This window comes from Equus przewalskii, chromosome 10, assembly GCF_037783145.1.
Source record: "Equus przewalskii isolate Varuska chromosome 10, EquPr2, whole genome shotgun sequence".
Taxonomy (NCBI): domain Eukaryota; kingdom Metazoa; phylum Chordata; class Mammalia; order Perissodactyla; family Equidae; genus Equus; species Equus przewalskii.
The window spans coordinates 43,529,012-43,548,350 of NC_091840.1; the positions used below are offsets into that span (position 1 = coordinate 43,529,012).

Below are 19,339 nucleotides of genomic sequence, written 5' to 3' on the forward strand. Positions count from 1 at the left end.
AAGCTGAACTTACATATACCCTATGATCAGCATTTGTACTCCTAGGTGCATACCAAGAGAAATGAATCTATATGTCTATCAAAAGACATGTAGAGGAAAGATCATGGCGCCTTTTTTTATGTAGTAGCCAAATCTGGAAACTATTCAAATCTCCATTGACAGAGTGAATTTAAAAGTTATAGTATATTTATAAAATATAATACTATGCAGCAATGAATAACAACTACTACCAGCCAACATGGATAAAAGTAGTTAAATTATTGAGCAAAAACGGATACCATAGAGCACACACTGTATGATTCCATTAACATGAAGCCCCAAAACAGGCAAAATTAATCTGTAGTGTTTAAAGTCAAGGGAGTGTTACCAAAGAAATGAAGAAAGGAAGGAGGAAGAAAATAAGAGAGAGAGGGAGAGGAAGAGAGGGAGCGAGACAGATGGGAAGAAAAATAGGAAGGAAGGAAGGAAGGGAGAATGGAAGAATGGAAGAAGGAAGGCAGATTAGTGTTACTTTTGGAGGGAGATTGTGACTGGAGAGGTAGCATGAGGGGATTCTGGAATCCTGGTGATGCTCTTTTATCTTTTTTTAAAAATAGGATAAAATATTTGTTGTTGTTAGTGCCATTGAGTCTATTCTGACTCCTGGCAACCCTGTGTACAGCAGACTGGAACTCTACCTGGTCTTTTTGTGCCATCCTTTCACCTTTGGGTGCTATATCAGACAAAGCTCCACTGCTATTCATAAGCTTTTCATAGCAAATTTTTTTGGAAGTGGATGGCCAAGTTGTCCTTCGTAGTCTATCTAGTCTGGAATTGTTTCCATTTCTGTGAAAAAGGCTATCAGAATTTTGATAGAAATTGCATTGAATCTGTAGATCCCTTTGGGTAGTATTTACATCTTAACATTGTTGAGGCTTCCTATCCATGATCTTTCTTCTTTTTTAATGTAGTCACGTACAGCTGTAAATCTACCTCTGAGCACTGCTTTCACTGTATCCCATAAGTTTGGTATGTTGTGTTTTCACTTTTATTTGTCTCTAAGTATTTTCTAATTTCCCTTGTGATTTCTTTTTTGACCCATTGGTTGTTTAAGAGTATGTCTTTCAATTCCCGCAGATTTGTGAATTTTCCAATTTTCCTTTTGTTATTGATTTCTAACTTCATCCTGATTTGGTCAGAGAAGATACTTTGTATGATATCTATGTTTTTAAATCTATTGAGATTTGTTTGGTGGTCTAACATATGGTCTATCCTGGAGAATGTCCCATGTACACTTAAGAAGAATGTGTATTCTGCTGTTTTGGGGTGGAGTGTTCTGTATATGTCTGTTAGGGCTAGTTAGTTAATTTTTGTATATGGTACGAGGTTGGAGTCCAGCTTCATTTTTTTTGCATATGGATATCCAGTTGTTACAGCACCATTTGCTGAAGTGACCATGTTTCCCCACTGAATGATCTTGGCACCTTTGTCAAAAATCATTTGGTTATAGATATATGGATTTATTTCTAGACTCTCAATTTTATTCCATTTCTATATGTCTAGTCTTATGCCAGTACCACTTCAGTAAAGTTTTATAGTTTTCTTCATATTGGTCTGACACATTTTTGTTTGGTTTATCTCAAGATTTTTTTTCCTGAAGAAGATTTGCCCCAAGCTAACATATGTTGCCAATCTTCCTCTTTTTGCTTGAGGAAGATTTGCCCTGAGCTAACATCTGTGCCAGTCTTCCTCTATTTTGTATGTGGATCACTGCCATGGCATGGCCACCAATAAGTGGTGTAGATCTCCACCTGTGAACCAAACCTGGGCCACCAAAGCAGAGTGCACTGAACTTAACCATTAGGCCACAGGGCTGGCCCCTCAAGATATTTTTAAGTTTTGTTGCTATTATAAGAAGAAACTTTTAAAAATTATTGATATTGATTATTTTGTGATTTTTTAAAAAGATTGTGGTAAAATATACATAAAATTTACCATTTAAACTGTGTTAAAAGTGTACAGTTCAATGGCATTAAGTAAATTCACAATTTTGTACAACCATCCCCATTGTCTAGTTCCAGAAATTTTTTATCATCCTAAACAGAAAGTCCATTTGGTAAGCCTTTTAAAGCTGAAGATTTGTATCTTTCTTCAGTACTGAGAGGTTTTCTTGCATTATTTCTTCAAATTTTTCCTTACCTCTACACTCTTGGTTCACTTTATTTGACACTTTAATAAAGTGAATATTAAAAATTCTGGATCTATCCTCCATTCTTTTCTTTCTTTTGCCTTTTTTTATCCAGCTTGGCTTGATCTTCCAGCTTTCTGGTTGGTTGTTTAGTATTTTCTGATGTTCAAGCCAATGTGTTGATGGTTTTATTGGCAACAATAATCCTTTTTCATTTCCAAGTGATTTCTCTCTCTCTCTCTCACTTTATTGGTTTGTTCAGTATCTTTTTTAAAATAAACTTTTATTTTTAGCATACTTTTAGATTTACAAAAAATTGTGAAAACAATACAGAGAGTTCCTGTCTACCCCACATCCAGTTTTACCTATTATTATCTTATATTGGTATGGCATATTTGTCACAATTAATGAGCCAATATTGATACATCATTTATTAACTAAAGTCCATACTTGATTCAGATTTCCTTACTTTTTACCTAGTGTCCTCTTACTGTTCCAGGATCCCATCTAGGACACTATATTATATTTAGTTGTCACGTCTGTTCAGATTTTTCTTTGCTCTGACAGTTTCTCAAGATTTCTTTGTTTTTTATGACCTTGACAGTGTTAAGAAATACTATCAGATATTTTTGTAGAATGTCCCTAACTGAGATTTTTCTGATGTTTTTTATGACTGTATGATTTTGGTTTTTAATTATACTTGGGTTATTGGTTTTTGGGAGGAAGGCTACAGAGGTAAAGTGCTAGTCTCCTCACAACTATCAAGTATGTTATATATGCTGTCAACATGACTTTTCACTGTTGATGTTAATCTTGATGATCTGGCTGAGATAGTTTTTGTCGAGTTTGTCCGCTGTAAAGTTATTCTTTTTCCTCCATTTCCATACTTTTGAGAAGTCACTATGTACAGCCCACACTTCAGGAGCAGAGTTCTGCTCTACTTCCTTGAGGGCAGAAGATCTACATAAGTTAATTTGAATACTTCTGTACATAAGACTTGTTTATTTTCCCCTGTTTACTTATTTATTCAAGTATTTATTTATATCAGTATGGACTTATGGATGTTTATTTTATACTTGGGTTATAATCCAATACTACTTCATTTCATGGCTCAAATTGTTCCATCTTTGGCCATTAGGAGCTCTTTCAGTTGGCTGCTGTGTCCCTTTGACACATCCCAATCATTATAGAGGATTTTTTTTTTTTAGTACTTCCTTATTTTCTAGCACTACAAGATGCTCCAGGCTCATCTTGTATTTTTTCTGCCCCAGTCCTAGAATCAGCCATTTCTCCAACAAGTCCTGGACATTTTTTTAAACTGGAGAATGATATTAGAAACCAAGATCTAAGCAGTAGGTGTCCAAGCTCTCTTAATTTTTTTTTTAAACATTCATAACATTCTTTTTATTTCCTCTAATTTCTCTGCTTGGAGGATATTAATTACAATTCTTTTACAGACTCCTTATATTTATTCTATTAATGATATTTCCTTGGGTAATATTAACTATTGCACTTGTTGAATCTAGTCATAGAGATAGTTTTCTTTAAATATTCAGTGATTTTTATGTGTATGCTTACATTTGCATTTGGGAATCCCTGTTAGCATTTCTGTGGGCAGAGTGTCTGTTTTCTGTAGCCTGCTGCCAGTGATTGTGGAGGAGGGGTAAGATGTGCAGACAGTGAAGTCTGTCAGCAATTTATTTTCTCTGTGTGTGGAGGCATGATCCTGCCTCTCTAGCCCGAACTCTCTTGTCCTAGTACAGACGTGAATGCCTCTGGTGCCTGATGATCAGCTCAAATGGGGATGAAGGTAAACAAAAAGGTCAGTTATTCCCCTGCTACATCCTTTAAACTTGAGGCGCTCAAGCTATTCCCAGATTTCGCAGTGATCTTCTCCTGTAACTCTTTAGTCCTATAGTTTCTTTAATCGATCTAATCTCGCCTACCTTACATTTTTCAGAGACCCTCAAAATTTCTCACTCCTGAAAGCCCCTTTCATGATTGCCAGCACTCTTATATTTATACTAAAATACACACACATAGCACACACACAACCTTTTCTGTCATTTCTAGAGTTTTGTGTAGGGAAGGGATCCAGGTACCTGTTCTCAGTCCACTAGCTTGGTCTAATATCTCCATACTGAATTTTAAAAATGAAAACATGAAAGAGGCTGGAAATATTAGAGTGGGAAGAATGACATTTAAATATACATGTGTGGTACACTCTCTTTACTGCCTACTCAGCCCCACCTTTGTGCCCGCCAACTGAACCTCAATTTTGTAGCAGATGGAAATCACTTGATATCAGGGAACTTGGTCTAAACCCTGATATGAGGGAATAAATTATAATTGGTCAAAACTCTTCACAGTAATCTCTTTTCCCTTTACCAGCTACTGGTCTCGGCATGGGCATGTAACCTAACTAGGGCCAATGAAATGTAAAGTCTTGGAGGAGGGTGTCTGAGAAAATCCCTTTGTTCTCAATCCTTTTTCCTATAAAGAAGTGATACCTGGAGCTGCAATAGCTGTCTTGTGATCCTGAAGTACAAGCACAAAAAATGAATAAAGAACAATAGAAAAAGGCTAGGTACGTAATGAAAAATACTGAGTTGCTGAATGACTTCTGTTTAAGTCCACAATAAATGTCCTTATGGTTAAAGTCACTGTTGTCTGATTTTCTGTCACTTTCAGCTGTATTTGAATACACCATGTAAATGGATGTAAAGAACTTTTTTTCTAATAGTATTCTAAAGTAACATTGATTACCACTACTTCTAATATTTCTTACATTTTACTTTTTTTCCCCTCAGAATTAAATATGGAGGGGCAGCCAAAACTTTCAACTGGTTTAATAAAGGACTCTAACGTTGGAATCTCAAAGAATATTGTGGTTAGAAAACCTGCAAACGTGATTTTCAATTTAGATCAAACTGCACTGAACTCAAAGCTCAAAGAACCATGGAAGAAAAATCTTTTTGAGAGAGTGGAGGCAAGAGCCCAGGCAATGCAGCAGAAAATAATAGATAAGGATAATCTGAAGAAGGAACTAGAAAAAAAGGCTGAAAAAAAACTCCCCAGGGATAATCTGGCTGAGGAGTGGTTTAACACTGAAAACATGACCCTGAGCACTCGTGCATATTTGCTTGACAAACTTTTACCCACCTTAGTTCCTGGAGTTGAAAACATGTTAATGCAAGTAGAAAAGAAGAAGCTTTTGGCAGAAGCTGATATTCCAACCAAGTTTGATCCAATTAATCATTTGGGGGAATACTTAATGAGAAACAATCCTTATTATATCAAAGACTTGGGAATGTCTGGTTATCAGAGGGTGATGAGAGATATCACAGAAGACCTGAAGTTACATGTTCCTGGCACCATCTGCAACAGGTACAATTTGTTATATTTTCAGTTGATCATCTAGCTCCTTCCATTGAAAAGCAAGTAGAACAATAACATACTCATGCAAACAGGACCTAGAATAAGTAATCTAATAGTTATTCAAAAAGTATTTATTGAGCTATTACTCTATGCTTCATTATTTACGAGGCACTATAAAGATTAATGAAGTATATTAAATAAGTTCCTTGTATTCATGGATTTAGTTATCTCACTAAGATCCCAAGTGTATATTTGTTTGTTTATTATCTGTCTCCCAGCACTGGAAAGTAAGCTATATCAGAGTAGGGGTTGATTTATTTATTTTTTTGCTGAGGAAGAGTCTCCCTGAGCTAACATCTGTGGCCAATCTTCCTGTATTTTGTATGTAGGACACCACCACAGCGTGATTTGATGAGCGGTGTGTAGGTCCATGCCTGGGATCTGAACGCATGAACCCCAGGCTACAGAAGTGGAGTGCATGAACTTAACCACTATGCCACCGGGCCAGCCCCCCTCCCGTTTATTTTTTGTCATGCAGAAGATATTTTGTCTCTATGTGGCTGAATTTATTTACTGTCATGCGTTGCTTAACGACAGGCTTATGTTCTGAGAAATGTGTCATTAGGTGATTTCCTCGTGTGAACATCATAGAGCATACTTATACAAACTTGGATGGTATAGCCTACTACACACCTAGGCTATATGGTACTAATCTTATGGGACTCAGTTTGTTGTTTCATAATCACTGTGGGGCCTGTGCTGTACCTTGAGATATCTTTTGGGCATTTTTCCTGTGATTCCTCTTTGTTAGCCTTTTGCACTAATAATGAAACATTTAATCCGTGAAAAGAAAGAATCACAAAAAAATATTCCATAGAATTACTTTCTGTACCACAGCTACATAAAGAAGAAAACTAAGTCAGAGTACATTTTCAAGCATTAAGTATACACAAATCAAGTAGAAACTAAAAGAGAAAGAGACACAGGCCTTTATTTTACTTATAATCCCTACAAATTAACTCATGTACAGTGTTCAAGGAAGTAATGCAGACTATGTGACAAAATTCATTCTGCATGTTTTCTATTAGAATATAGTATCTGCAAATGGTTTGAAGATTTACTTCAAAGTACTTACTTTTTGTCTTTCAAAAAAACCTTAAAATGTCTAACTCGTCCTTACAAGATGCCAGCACTAGGACTTGGCAAGACTGAGGGAATGTGTCATCCTTGATATGGGTCTTCCCCAGTTGCCAGGAGACAATGACTTCCTAGACTGATGTCTGTCTGCTCATACCCCACACCAGCTGCCACCTCATAACTGAGCCAAACCCTTGTGCTTATATTATGCTAGGAAATCTCATAGATGCTTCTTCCACAGGTAATATTATTAATATTAATCATCTTGTCAATCTCTATTAAATATCATATTTTATCAATCCAGTAAAACAGATTATGCCAAAAGTGAGTGGATAGATAAGGGAAATGTATTTTAATAGTATCTGAATGACTATTATACACCATGGTGTGTGGTAGGATTTTATCCAAATAGGTTCTACTTTTGTTCAACCTGAAGCATAATAATAATGTATAAACACTGACTAGTTTCATATCCATCTATAAACCACACTCCATTGCATATGTATATATCCCATTGTTAAAGTACTTAGAAATTCAAGTACTTGTACACGGAGAAATCACGGTCTCCCTGGATGTTGTCCTAATATTCTGTACACATATACACACAACTCGATGTTGAATGAATCTCTGGTCCTGCTTCAGAGGCACAAAACATTCCTAATGTTGAAAAGACTGAGGTAGAGTTCCTGAGTAAGTTTACTCCAGCTAGAGCTGGATATCTGGCATAATACCTGAAACAGTGTGGTGCTCCTGGAGTATTAACACCTAAAACTATCGAAGATGTTGAGAAATTCCTAGGATTTGCCAGATAATTCTATTGATTCATTTTAAACTATCCAGTAACTGATATCCTCAACAGAAGGTAGAATTTCTTTCTATTTATAGAAGAGAAGAGACTGAAGAACTTACGTGCTACTGCCTTGTGCTTACATTATGCTAGGAAACCCCATAGGTGCTTCTCCCACAGGTGATATCATTAACGTTAATCATCTTGTCAATAGGTACTGGATATCACATCACTGAATATCCCCTGTCCTAGCTCAGTCCTACACCATTGAAACAGGTGCTTCCCAGCCTTCCAGTGGGGAAAATCCTTATTCTGGTGGCTTCTGCCTTGCTCTTACTCCTCCAGGAAAGTGGCTCAATTGGAATTCAACCACTTCATTTGGAAATAGGAAATCTTCACTGACAAGGCCAGCTTCAAAGCTTGGAGGCACTACATCTGAGGTACCTAGAATTAATGACAATGAACTTAGACCACCAAGCCTTGACTTAGTCCACCTGTGGCAGATAGGCTGCATTCTTTATGCACATTAATTTTATCACCTCCTACCTATCAACTAATCAAAATCACTAGCCAGATGTTGTCTAAGACAAAAAAAAAAAAAAAAAAGCTAGCCAGCTTTCTCCATCTAGAACATCCTCACCCCCGTCCTCTCTAGCTGGCTAATTTCTACTTGTCCTTCAAGAATCAGCTCAAGTATCACTTCCTCTGGGATACCTTTTGTCACATCTGGTCTGGATTAGGCACTCTTTTTATATTCCTGAAGCACCTATAGGCTCACGTCAGCTCTTAGCACATTGGAATGGGATTGTTGATTTACCTCCCCATAATCTCCTGGAAGACAGGGACTATTTTCTAAAAATGCCTATATTTCCAACACTGAGCACATTGCTTGATATGCATTGGAGCTCAATAAGTGTTTGTTAGATGAACAAATTAATAAATTTATTGAGGAGTTTTCATTCACTCAGTCAGTACTTATTGCACAGCCACTGAATGATCAATGTTGAGCCATACCTTATAGGGAAAAAAATACAAAATTTACTTCTTGTCTTGAGGAACTTAAACAGTCTAGTTGAGGAAATATAACTGAAACATAGCTAAATTTATAAAACAGTTGTCCGTATGTACTCTCCTCACTTACCACACATTTCTCAACCTGTTCCATCTGGACTTTTTTCCAGGCTCTCTTCAATAAATGGCACTTACCAAGATCACAACATTCTCCATGCTTCTAAGCCCACTGGAAAGTTTGCAGTCCTCATCTTATTTGACCTCTTAGCAGTATTCAATGACGTTGACCATTTCCTCCTTGAAATACTCTTTCCCTTCCCTTGCCTGATATTGTTCTTCACGAGTTTTCCTTCTACTTCTGTTTAGTCCTCCTCAGTGTCCTTTGCTGGCTCATTCTCTGCTACCTGATCTTCAAATATTAAGGTTCCTTAAGGCATGGTTCTCCTATCACTCCATAATCTGTCCCTGAGTGCTCTTATTCCAGCACATGACTTCAGTTACCATCTATATATTCATGACTGTTATATTTATATCGCTAGCCCAGACACCTTTTTGAGCTCTGGACCAGTATATGCAGTTCTCTATTCAATATCTGCACTTGGATGTTTCACAAGCTCCTAAATTTCACCAAGCCATTGTCTTATTTGATTATTCATCCAGATTCTCAAGCTAAAATCTGAGAGATCAATCTTGATGACACCTTCTGCTTCCTCATTGTTCACTCGCTGTCAATCATTAAGTCCTGCTGATTTTACTTCATTCTCTCAAATCTGTTCATTTCTGACCCTCTCCACTGCTGCCACCCTAGACTAAGCTACTATCATCCTTCACCTGCGTTATCACAACAGTCTCCTAATTGGTATGTTTACATCCACTCTTGCGTTCTTCCAAACTATTCTTTACCTGTAACTGAAGTGGCTTTTTGTTCCCCATTGTGAAACTTTTCAGTGGCATCCCTTTACTCTTAGGATAAAGACCAAGATCCTTAACTAGGCCTATAAGACCTTCCTTGTGTGACCTGGTCCCTGATTTCTTTCTAGCCCTGGCTCTTGCTTCTTTCCTTTTCACACTCTGCTCCAGGCACACGGGATTTCTTTCAGTTCTTCAGACATACTCTGTTTCTTTCCACCTCAGGGTCTTTACATATGTCATTCCCTCTGCCTATATCACTCTGCTCCTATGTCTGTCATATTCGCCATTGAATCCCCAGCGTCTAACGCTGTGTTGTGTAATGCTTGATAAATACTTTTTCTTTTTTTTAATTGAGGTAATATTAATTTATAACATTATATAGATTTCAGGAGTGTATCATTATAATTCAACTTGTGTATACACTACATTGTGTTCACCACCAAAAGTCTAGTTTCCATCCATCATTGTACATCATCTCCTTTACCCCTTTCACCCTCCTGACCCTCCTTCCCATTTAGTAACCACCAATATCTTCTCTGTATCTATGTGTTTGTTTTTTATCTTCCACTTATGAGTGAAATCATATGGTGTTTGTCTTTTTCTATCTGACTTATTTCACTTAGCACAATGCCATCAAGGTCCAAATGGCAATATTTCATCTTTTTTTGACTGAGTAGTATTCCGTTGTATATATATACCAAGTCTTCTTTATCTATTCATCTCTTGTTGGGCACTTATGTTGTTTCCATGTCTTGGCTTTTGTAAATAATGTTGCAATGAACACAAGGGTGCGTATATCTTTTCAAATTAGTGTTTTTGTATTATTTGGATAAGTACCCGGAAGTGGAATAGCTGGATCATATGATAGTTCTATCTTTAATTTTTTGAGAAATCTCCATACTGTTTTCCATAGTGGCTGCACCAATTTACATTCCCACCAGCAGTCCACGAGGGTTCCCTTTTCTCTATATTCTCTCCAATGCTAGTTATTTCTTGTCTTTTTAAAAATAGCAATTCTGACAGGTGTGAGGTGGTATCTCATTGTGATTTTGATTTGTATTTCCCTAATAATTAGTGATGTTGAACATCTTTTCACGCGCCTTTTGGCTGTTTGTATATATTTTTCAGAAAAATGTCTATTCAGATCCTCTCCCCATTTTTTATTCAAGTTGTTTGTTTTGTTGTTGTTGATGAGTATGAATTTTGTATTTTGAATATTAACCCTTTATCAGATAGAGGTTTTGCAAATATCTTCTCCCAATTGGTAGGTTGTCTTTTTGTTTTGTTGATTGTTTTCTTTGCTGTGCAGGAGATTTTTAGTTTGATGTAGTCCCATTTATTTATTTTTGCTTTTGTTTCCGTTGCCTAAGGAGACATATTCAAAAAGATATCACTAAGACTGATGTCAAAGAGCATACTACCTGTTTTCTTCTAGGCGTTTTATGGATTCAGATCTTATATTCAAGTCTTTAATTCATTTTGAGTTAATTTTTGTGTACAGTGTAAGAAAGTGTTCTAGTTTGAGTCTTTTGAAGTGTGACTGTCCAGTTTCCCCAGCACCATTTATTGAAGAATCTTTCCTTTCTCCATTGTATGTTCTTGGCTCCTTTGTTGAAAATTAGCTCTCCATATATGTGTAGGTTTATTTCTGTGCTCTCAATTCTGTTCCATTGATCTGTGTGTCTGTTTTTTTGCCAGTACCATTGCTGTTTGATTACTATAGCTTTGTAGTATACTTTGAATCAAGGAGTGTGGTACCTCCAGCTTTGTTCTTTTTTCTCAGAATTGCTTTGGCTATTCAGGATCTTTTGTTGTTGCATATAAAATTTTGGGATTCTTTGTTCTATTTCTGTGGAAAGAGTTGTTGGGATTTTGATAGAGATTGCATTGAATTTGTAGGTTGTGTTAGCTAATATGCACATTTTACCTATGTTAATCCTTCCAATCCATGAACACAGAATAGCTTTTTGTTTCTTTGTGTCTTCTTCCATTTCTTTCAACAATGTCTTATAGTTTTCAGTGTACAGGTTTTCACCTCCTTGATTAAATTTCTTTCTACATATTTTATTCTTTTTGTTGTGATCATAAATGGGATTGTTTTCTTGATTTCTCTTTCTGCTAGTTTGTTGTTAGTATATAGAAATGCAACTGATTTTTGTATGTTAATTTTGTACCCTGTAACTTTACTGTATTCATTTATTATTTCTAATAGTTTTTTGGTGGATTCTTTAGGATTTCCTATATAAAATTATGTCATCTGAAAATAGTAACAATTTTATTTCTTCCTTTCCAATTTGGCTGCCTTTTTTGTCTTTTTCTTGCCCAATTGCTCTGACTGGGACTTCCAGTACTATGCTGAGTAAGAGTGGCAAGAGTGGGCATCTTTCTCTTGTTCCTGTTCTTAGAGGGATAACTTTCAGTTTTTCACTGTTGAGTGTGATGTGAGCTGTGGGTTTGTCATATGTGGGCTTTATTATGTTAAGCTACTTTCCTGCTATACCCATTTTATTGTGGAAGTTTAACCATGCTTGGATCCCTGGAATAAATCCCAGTTGATAATGGTGTATGATCCTTTTAATGTACTGTTATATTTGATTTGCTAATATTTTGTTGACAATTTTTGCATCTAATGTTCATCAGTGATATTGGTCTATAATTTCCTTTTTTGTGTTGTCCTTGTCTGGTTCTGTTATCAGGGAAACGTTGGCCTTATAAGATGAATTAGGAAGCATCCCTTCCTCTTCAATTTTTTGGAAGAATTTTTTATAAGGATAGGTATTAAATCTTCTTTGAATGTTTGGTAGAATTCACCAAAGAAGCTGTCTGGTCATGGACTCCTGTTTTTGATTATTGTTTCAATCTCCTTACTAGTGATTGGCTATTCAGATTCTCTATTTCTCCTTGATTCAGTTTTGGCAGTTTGTATGTTTCTAAGAATTTATCCATTTCCTCTAGTTTATTCAATTTGTTGGCATATAGCTTTTCCTAGTATTCTCTTATAATCCTTTGTATTTCTATGGAATCTATTGTAATTTCTCCTCCTTCATTTCTGATTTTATTTATTTGAGACTTCTCTTTCTTTTTCTTAGTGAATCTAGCTAAAAGTTTGTCAATTTGGTTTATCTTTTTCATTTATTTCCACTCTGATTTTTATTATCTCCTTCCTCATAGTGACTTTGGGCTTTGTTTGTTCTTTTTTTTAGTTTCCTTTGGTGTAATGTTAGATTGTTTATTTGAGATTTTTCTTGTTTCTTAAGGTAGGCCTATCTTACTATATACTTCCCACTTTGTATTGCTTTTGCAGCATTACATATATTTTGGTATGTTGTATTCTTATTTTCATTTATATTCAGATTTTTTATTTCTCCTTTGATTTCTTCATTGATCAAATAGTTGTTCAGTAGCATGTTGTTTAGTTTCCACATATTTGTGACTTTTCCAGCTTTCTTCTTGTAGTTGATTTCTAGTTTGATGCTGTTGTGGTTGAAAAAGATGCTTGATATGATTTTGGTCTTCTTAAATTTATTGAGACTTGTTTTATCTCCCCACATATGGTTTATCTTTGACAATATTCCAGATGCACTTGAGAAGAATGTGTATTCTGCTGCCTTTGGAGGGAATGTTCTATATAGACCTATTAAGTCTATTTGGTCTAATGTTTCATTTAAGACTGATATTTCCTTGTTCACTTGCTGTCTGGATGATCTATCCATTGATGTAAGTAGGGTATTAAAGTCCCCTACTATTATTGTGTTACTGTTAATTTCTCCCTTTGGGTGCGTTAATAATTGCTTTATATATTTTTGTGCTCCTATGTTAGTTGCATAAATATTAATAAATGTTATGTCTTCTTGATGGATTATCTCCATTGTCATTATATAATGTCCATCTTTGTCTCTTGTTATCTTTTTTGACTTGAAGTGTATTTTGTCTGATAAAAGTATGGCTACACCTGCTTTCTTTTTGTTGCCCTTTGCTTGGAGTATTATCTTCCATTCTTTCACTTTGGAACTATGTGCATCTTTAGAGCTGAGATGGGTCTCCTGGAGGCAGCATATTGTTGGGTCTTGTTTTTCAATCCATCCAGCCACTCTGTGTCTTTTGATTGGTGAATTCAATCCATTTAAATTTAGGCTGATTATTGATATATTAGAGCTTAATACTGCCATTTTATCTCTTGTTGTCTGACTGCTCTATATTTCCATTGTTTCTTTTCCCTTGTACTTCTGTCTGCCATTTCAGTTTGGTGCTTTTCTATGATGTTTTCCTAAGTTTCCTCTTTTTTTATGTTTCTTGTCTCTGCTCTGAATTTTTGTTTTGTAGTTACTAGGAGGTTTGTATAAAAGGTCTCATAGATTCTTATCTAGTTGTTTTACTGCTGATAGCATCTTATCTTCGTTTACCTATACAAGTCTGTCCTTTTCCTCTTCCCCTTCTGTTTTTGTTGTCCCAAATTATCCCTTTTTATGTTGTGAATTCATTACCGAATTGAAGTATAGTTATTTTTAATGCTTCCTTTCCTTTTAACCTTTATGTTATAATTAAGAGTTTACCAAGCTATTCTGATATAGGGTTGCAATTTTCTCATTGTCTCTATCTATTTATCACCTTGATCAAAGTTTTATATACCTTTGCCTTTTCATTTCTGGTAGGAGAGCTCCTTTCCACCTTTCTTGTAAGGCAGGTCTAGTGGTGATGAACTCCCTCAGCTTTTGCTTTATTTCTCCTTCATATCTGAAGAATAACTTTTATGGATAGAGTATTCTTGGCTGACAGTTCTTATCTTTTGGTATTTTGAATATATCATTCCATTCTCCCCTGGCCTACAGAATTCCTGCTGAGAGATCTGCTGATAGCCTAATGGGGGTTCCCTTGTAGGTTATTGGGGTTTTTTGTCCCTGACTGCCTTTAATATTCTTTCTTTGTCATTGACTTTTGACAGTTTTATTATCATGTGTCTTGGAGGTCTTTTTGCATTAAAATAATTGGGTGTTCTATTAGCTTTATGGATTTGTATATCCAGTTCCTTCTCAAGGTTTGGAAAATTTTCAGCTATTATTGTTAAATGAATTAACTAACCTATTCTGATCTTGCTTTTGCTCTCATGATGAAAGTTTCCACATATTTGTGAAACTAAGACCACCAGAGCTTGAAAACAAACAAACAAACAAAGAAAAACTGAGTTTATTAACTTACCAGGCAAGAGAATATACACCAGTGAAGAATTCACTGAATAGTTTGCAGAGGGGGAAAATTCAGGGGATTTTAAGTGTTAGGAAGGGAGCTTTATGTGGTTATACTTATAACAACTGAAAACTATCACGTGTATATAACAGGACCATAGGCTTCTACATGACTGATTAAAACAAGTCCCATTGTTCAACAGTCAAGAAAACATCTTCAGTTAGGTCCAGTAATGTTCTGGTGTACTGGTCACTCAAAGTTTATGGTCAATTATCCACTTATACTGGATAGAACTGGTTTTGGTGAAGTACAGTATTCAGTTTTGATATAATATAGGCAAATGCTGCTATAAGTGGAAGCTTTTCTTTGTACAGCTTGAATGGATGGACAGAATTTGGACTGTCACAACTAGGATAGGGAAGTATTTTACTTTTACTCTTTAATCAGTTAGATTTATAGTATGCTTTTCTTTAAAAGATCTCAAAACACTTGTATGAGAAAACTGCTTTATTAGTTACCTTTTGCTGCATAACAAAATACCTCAAAATTTAGTGGCTTAAAGCAATAATCATCTATTTGCTCATGATTTTGTGGGTTGCTAACTTTGGGCTGGGCTCTTGGTTCACCTGTGCTCCACATGTTATCAGTTGGACTCACTTGTCCATTGCAGTAAGATGGTAATTGATGGCCTTAATTACTTGTCTAGTGGTTGGCTGACTATTTGCAAAAGCAATGGAGGTAACTGGATCATCATTCAGCAGTCTAGCCTAGGCTTATTTCCAAGGTGGTGGTGGAAGGCCTCCTAAGTTCAGTAAAAGAGGGCAAGCTCCAATGTTCAAGCACTTCTCTTTTCTTTTTTCCCATTTCATTGTGATATAATTGATAACACTTTTCAACTTTGGGCTTGCATCATGTTTACTAATGGCCCATTGGCAAAAGCAAGTCACATGGCCACAGCCAGGCCCAAGGGATGCAGAGGTATACTCCAACTCTTCATGGGAGGAGCGACACAGTTACATTGCATACAAACAGACATGCATAGAGGAATGGGAAGAATTGGTGACCATTTTTACATTTTACCACGCTGTAGTTTTCCCTCCTTTCAAGTCTACTTAAATGTGGATTTATATTTAGAATTTGCTTGCAGGTATGTCTGCCCTACACTGCCAAAGCTAAGAGTTTTGGATGCTATAGAATTCTGTTGATTGATGTAGATGTCCTCCTGAGATACTGCAGACCACAGAAGAGAAATTTTATTCATTCTCTCAATGAGTTACATAATCAATTTAAAATCCACTTGAATTATATTGGAGTCTCATGTATAGTGGCCTTGAAGCACAAAACTAGGTCTTGTTTGTAAATGTGGGCATTAATAAGTGGGAGGAAATGATATTTGAGCTGAGACCTAAAGGAGGTAGAGGATCTAGTCAAGCAAAGAGAGGGAAGAAAATATTTCAAGCAGATGGAAATATGATAGAAACTCAATTTTGTTAATCCATTTTTGAGTTTCAGTGATTAATACACATGGGTATCTGGAGACACCCAGTACTTATTACACAGTACATCTTGTTTACTTATCTGCTCTTCATTGGACCCTAAGCTTTATAATGACAGAATCCATAGTAGGTGCCCAATAAATGTTTGTGTAATGAGTGAATAAGTGACTAACTTAATGAATAAGTGAATGAATGAATGAATGAATAATGCAAAAAAGCCAGAAGAAAGACAGACACAGAATAGAGAGTCATGCAGGAATGAAGACCCAAATTAAGGAGAATGCTGTACAGAAAGAGAGAGACAGGGAAGAAGGGAGAGAAGGAGAGAGAGAGAGAGAGAGAGAGAGACAGAGATAAAGCAGCAGAGAAAGAGTGGGGGAAGAGCAGGAGAGTCAGCAGAGGAAGGGACTGGGGGCTCTGAGAAAAGTGGTAGAGGTTTGGCTACTTAGCAGTTGCATCAGAGGAAGTTAGCACTTCCTTTAAAATATTAATTAATCTTCCAGAAGTTCACAAACAGGCCCTTCTGCACTAGTAAACCATTTTGCTGTTTTTAGTTTCAAACTTCAAAGTTTATTTTTGAAGGCTTATTTTCCTGGAGAATTTTGAAAGCCTCATATGGGCATAAAGTAATGACTTAGATTTTAGTTATTTCTTTTGGATTATTAGAGATATCTAATTTACCAGTTCTTACTGAAAATTCTTTTACATTTCAACATCTGTCAGATTACCTTAGTCTTTCTTCTTTGAAAGATGAAGACCTGCCTCAAACATTGTTGGAAAATTGTACTCGAAACCAGATGCTATTTGTATTATTCTGAGCCACTTTGGTGTATCAATTAAAACCAGTTTGGGGGTTTTGAAGTCCTAATAGGGATGATGAACACAGAAACAATTAAAATCACAGTTTTTCCCCCATTCTCAACTTGGGCGATGTAGCTCTGAGTACAAGGGTAACTGTTATGCTCAGGGGCTGTCAAAGTATTTGACTCTGGCCAGATAAAGGAAATTGGCAATACATATTCCTAGACAGAAATCAAAAGTTTGGTCCAAAAGGCATCAGAATTACCTGAGATGCTTGTTATAAATGCAGCTTCCAGTCTCCTACCCTAGACCTGGAATCAGAGTCCTTCCAGATGATTTCTGTGTCCAGGGAAGAGAGGCCCACCACGGAAGGCCTTAGCGCATTCAACCTTGCTTTTAGGGTATATGTAGCAGCTTCTAGGGCTATTCTTAGTACTTCTTAAGTATGGTATTTAGTTGGGTAAAATAAAGTCTACCTCTATAAAAAACCAAGTAATAGTAGAAGGCAGCCCATGATTAATGTCAAGTTCAGTAAGTGCTGGGGGAAGAAGAAATCACTGCAGGCTTGAATCAAAGATTTCATTGAGGAAAGACAGGTTCAAAGTTTTCAAAAGGCTCTGAACTCTTGTATTCTGCCATTTGAACAATCTGAATCAAATCCGACGGCCTTAACTCAGCATGTCTTCTATTTCTACATCCTCCAGAGTATCCAAGATGAAGGAGAATGTTAAACAGAAACGAGAACGAAGAGAACGCGTAAACGAAGTCAAAGTCAAGGTGGCGAGCACACGGAAAAAGGCTCTGCAGGAACAGTTCAGCGAATGGATCCTCGACCCCAAAGGAATGATTCCGATGGCAGTGGTAAGAGAGGAGCATATGTGTGAAGGTTAGTGGGGTGGGTGATAAGAGGGTGATTGCTAGAATACTGAGTGGAGTACCAGAAGCCTTCCTCTAAATTTTCAGTAAGTTAGTTCTTGATCTGTCTGGTCCATGGGAGGTGATTTCTTCAATTTTCTCTTGAACATTTAAAAAAAATTCTAGCTAGATTTCCAAAATATTGACTCCGGCTGAGGTTCCCAAACTCTTCATTACAGGCAGACATAGATTTCATTTGTTTGTTTGTTTATTAGTGTGTGATTAATTACTTCTGTGGACTAAGAGACCACGTCTCATAGCTTCAGAATACAACTGTGCTCTAAGAGTTAAATATTTTCTCTAAAGTGTATGTAGATGTGAGAACACTTATTGGTTAGCTACAATGCTAAGCATATTTTTGGTTCAAAGTGAATTATTAAAAAAGAGACCAAGGAAGACAAGCCACAGACTGGGAGAAAATATTTGCAAAAGGCATATCTGATAAAGGACTTTTATTCAAAACATACAAAGAACTCTTAAAACAACAATAAGAAAACAACCAATTGAAAAATGTGCAAAAAAACTGAACAGACACTTCGCCAAAGATATGCAGATGGCAAATATCGTATGAAAAGATGCTCCACATATGTCATCAGGGAAATGCAAATTAAAACTGCAATGAGGTACCACTACATACCTACCAGAATGGCCAGAATCCGGAACACTGAGAACACCAAATGGTGGCAAAGATGCGCAGCAACAGGAACTCTCACTCACTGTTGGTAGGAAGACAAAATGGTACAGCCACTTTGGAAGACAGTTGGCAGTTTCTGATAAAACTAAACATACTTTTACCATATGATCTAGTCATCATGTTCCTTGGTATTTACCCAAAGGAGTTGAAAACTTATGGCCACACAAAAACCTGCACGTGGATGTTTACAGCAGTTTTATTCATAATTGCCAAACTTGGAAACAGCCGAGATATCCTTTGGTAGGTGAATGGACAAATAAACTGTGGTACATTCAGACAATGGCATATTATTCAGCACTACAAAAAAGAACTGTCAAGCCATGAAAAATGTGGAAGAAATTTAAATATTAAGTGAAAGAAGCCAATCTGAAAAGGCGACATAGTGTACGATTCCAATTCTGTGACATTCCAGAAAAGGTAAAACTATGGAGACAGTAAAAAATGGTTTCTGGGAGTGAGGGAGGAAGGCGGCATGAATAAGCAGAGCACAGAGGACTTTTAGGGTGGTGAACAATTCTGTTTGACACCATAGTAATGGATACATGTCATTACACATTTGTCAAAAGCCAAAGAATGTACAAGACCAAGGGTGATTCCTGATGTAAACTATGGACTTTGGGTTATGATGCTACAGTGTAGGTTCATCACTTGTAACAAATGTACCACCGTGGTGGGGGATGTTGATAGTGGGGGAAGCTGTTTGTGTGGTGGGGGGCAGGGAATCTATGGGAATTATCTATACTTTCTGTTCAATTTTGCTGTGAACCTAAAGCTGCTCTAAAAAATAAAGTCTATTTTTTTAAAAATCGACCAAGAACTCTGAAATTTCATTTTTCAGTAATTGAATAACAAGGAAT

General features: G+C 36.4%; 1 protein-coding gene across 7 annotated transcripts in view; it reads left to right on the forward strand.

Moving 5' to 3' along the window:
• The window catches only part of EFCAB5 (EF-hand calcium binding domain 5), a 142,579-nt gene that overhangs the window by 28,525 nt on the left and 94,715 nt on the right, over positions 1 to 19,339 (forward strand). For 4 of the 7 annotated variants that reach the window (XM_070562799.1, XM_070562802.1, XM_070562798.1 and 1 more), the window contains 2 exons: positions 4,978 to 5,554; positions 17,578 to 17,734. In XM_070562799.1, the coding sequence (XP_070418900.1) occupies positions 4,978 to 5,554; positions 17,578 to 17,734 (734 nt within the window). The remainder of the gene's footprint in view (positions 1 to 4,977; positions 5,555 to 17,577; positions 17,735 to 19,339) is intronic. The other 3 variants (XM_070562804.1, XM_070562805.1, XM_070562803.1) reach the window with 1 other exon arrangement.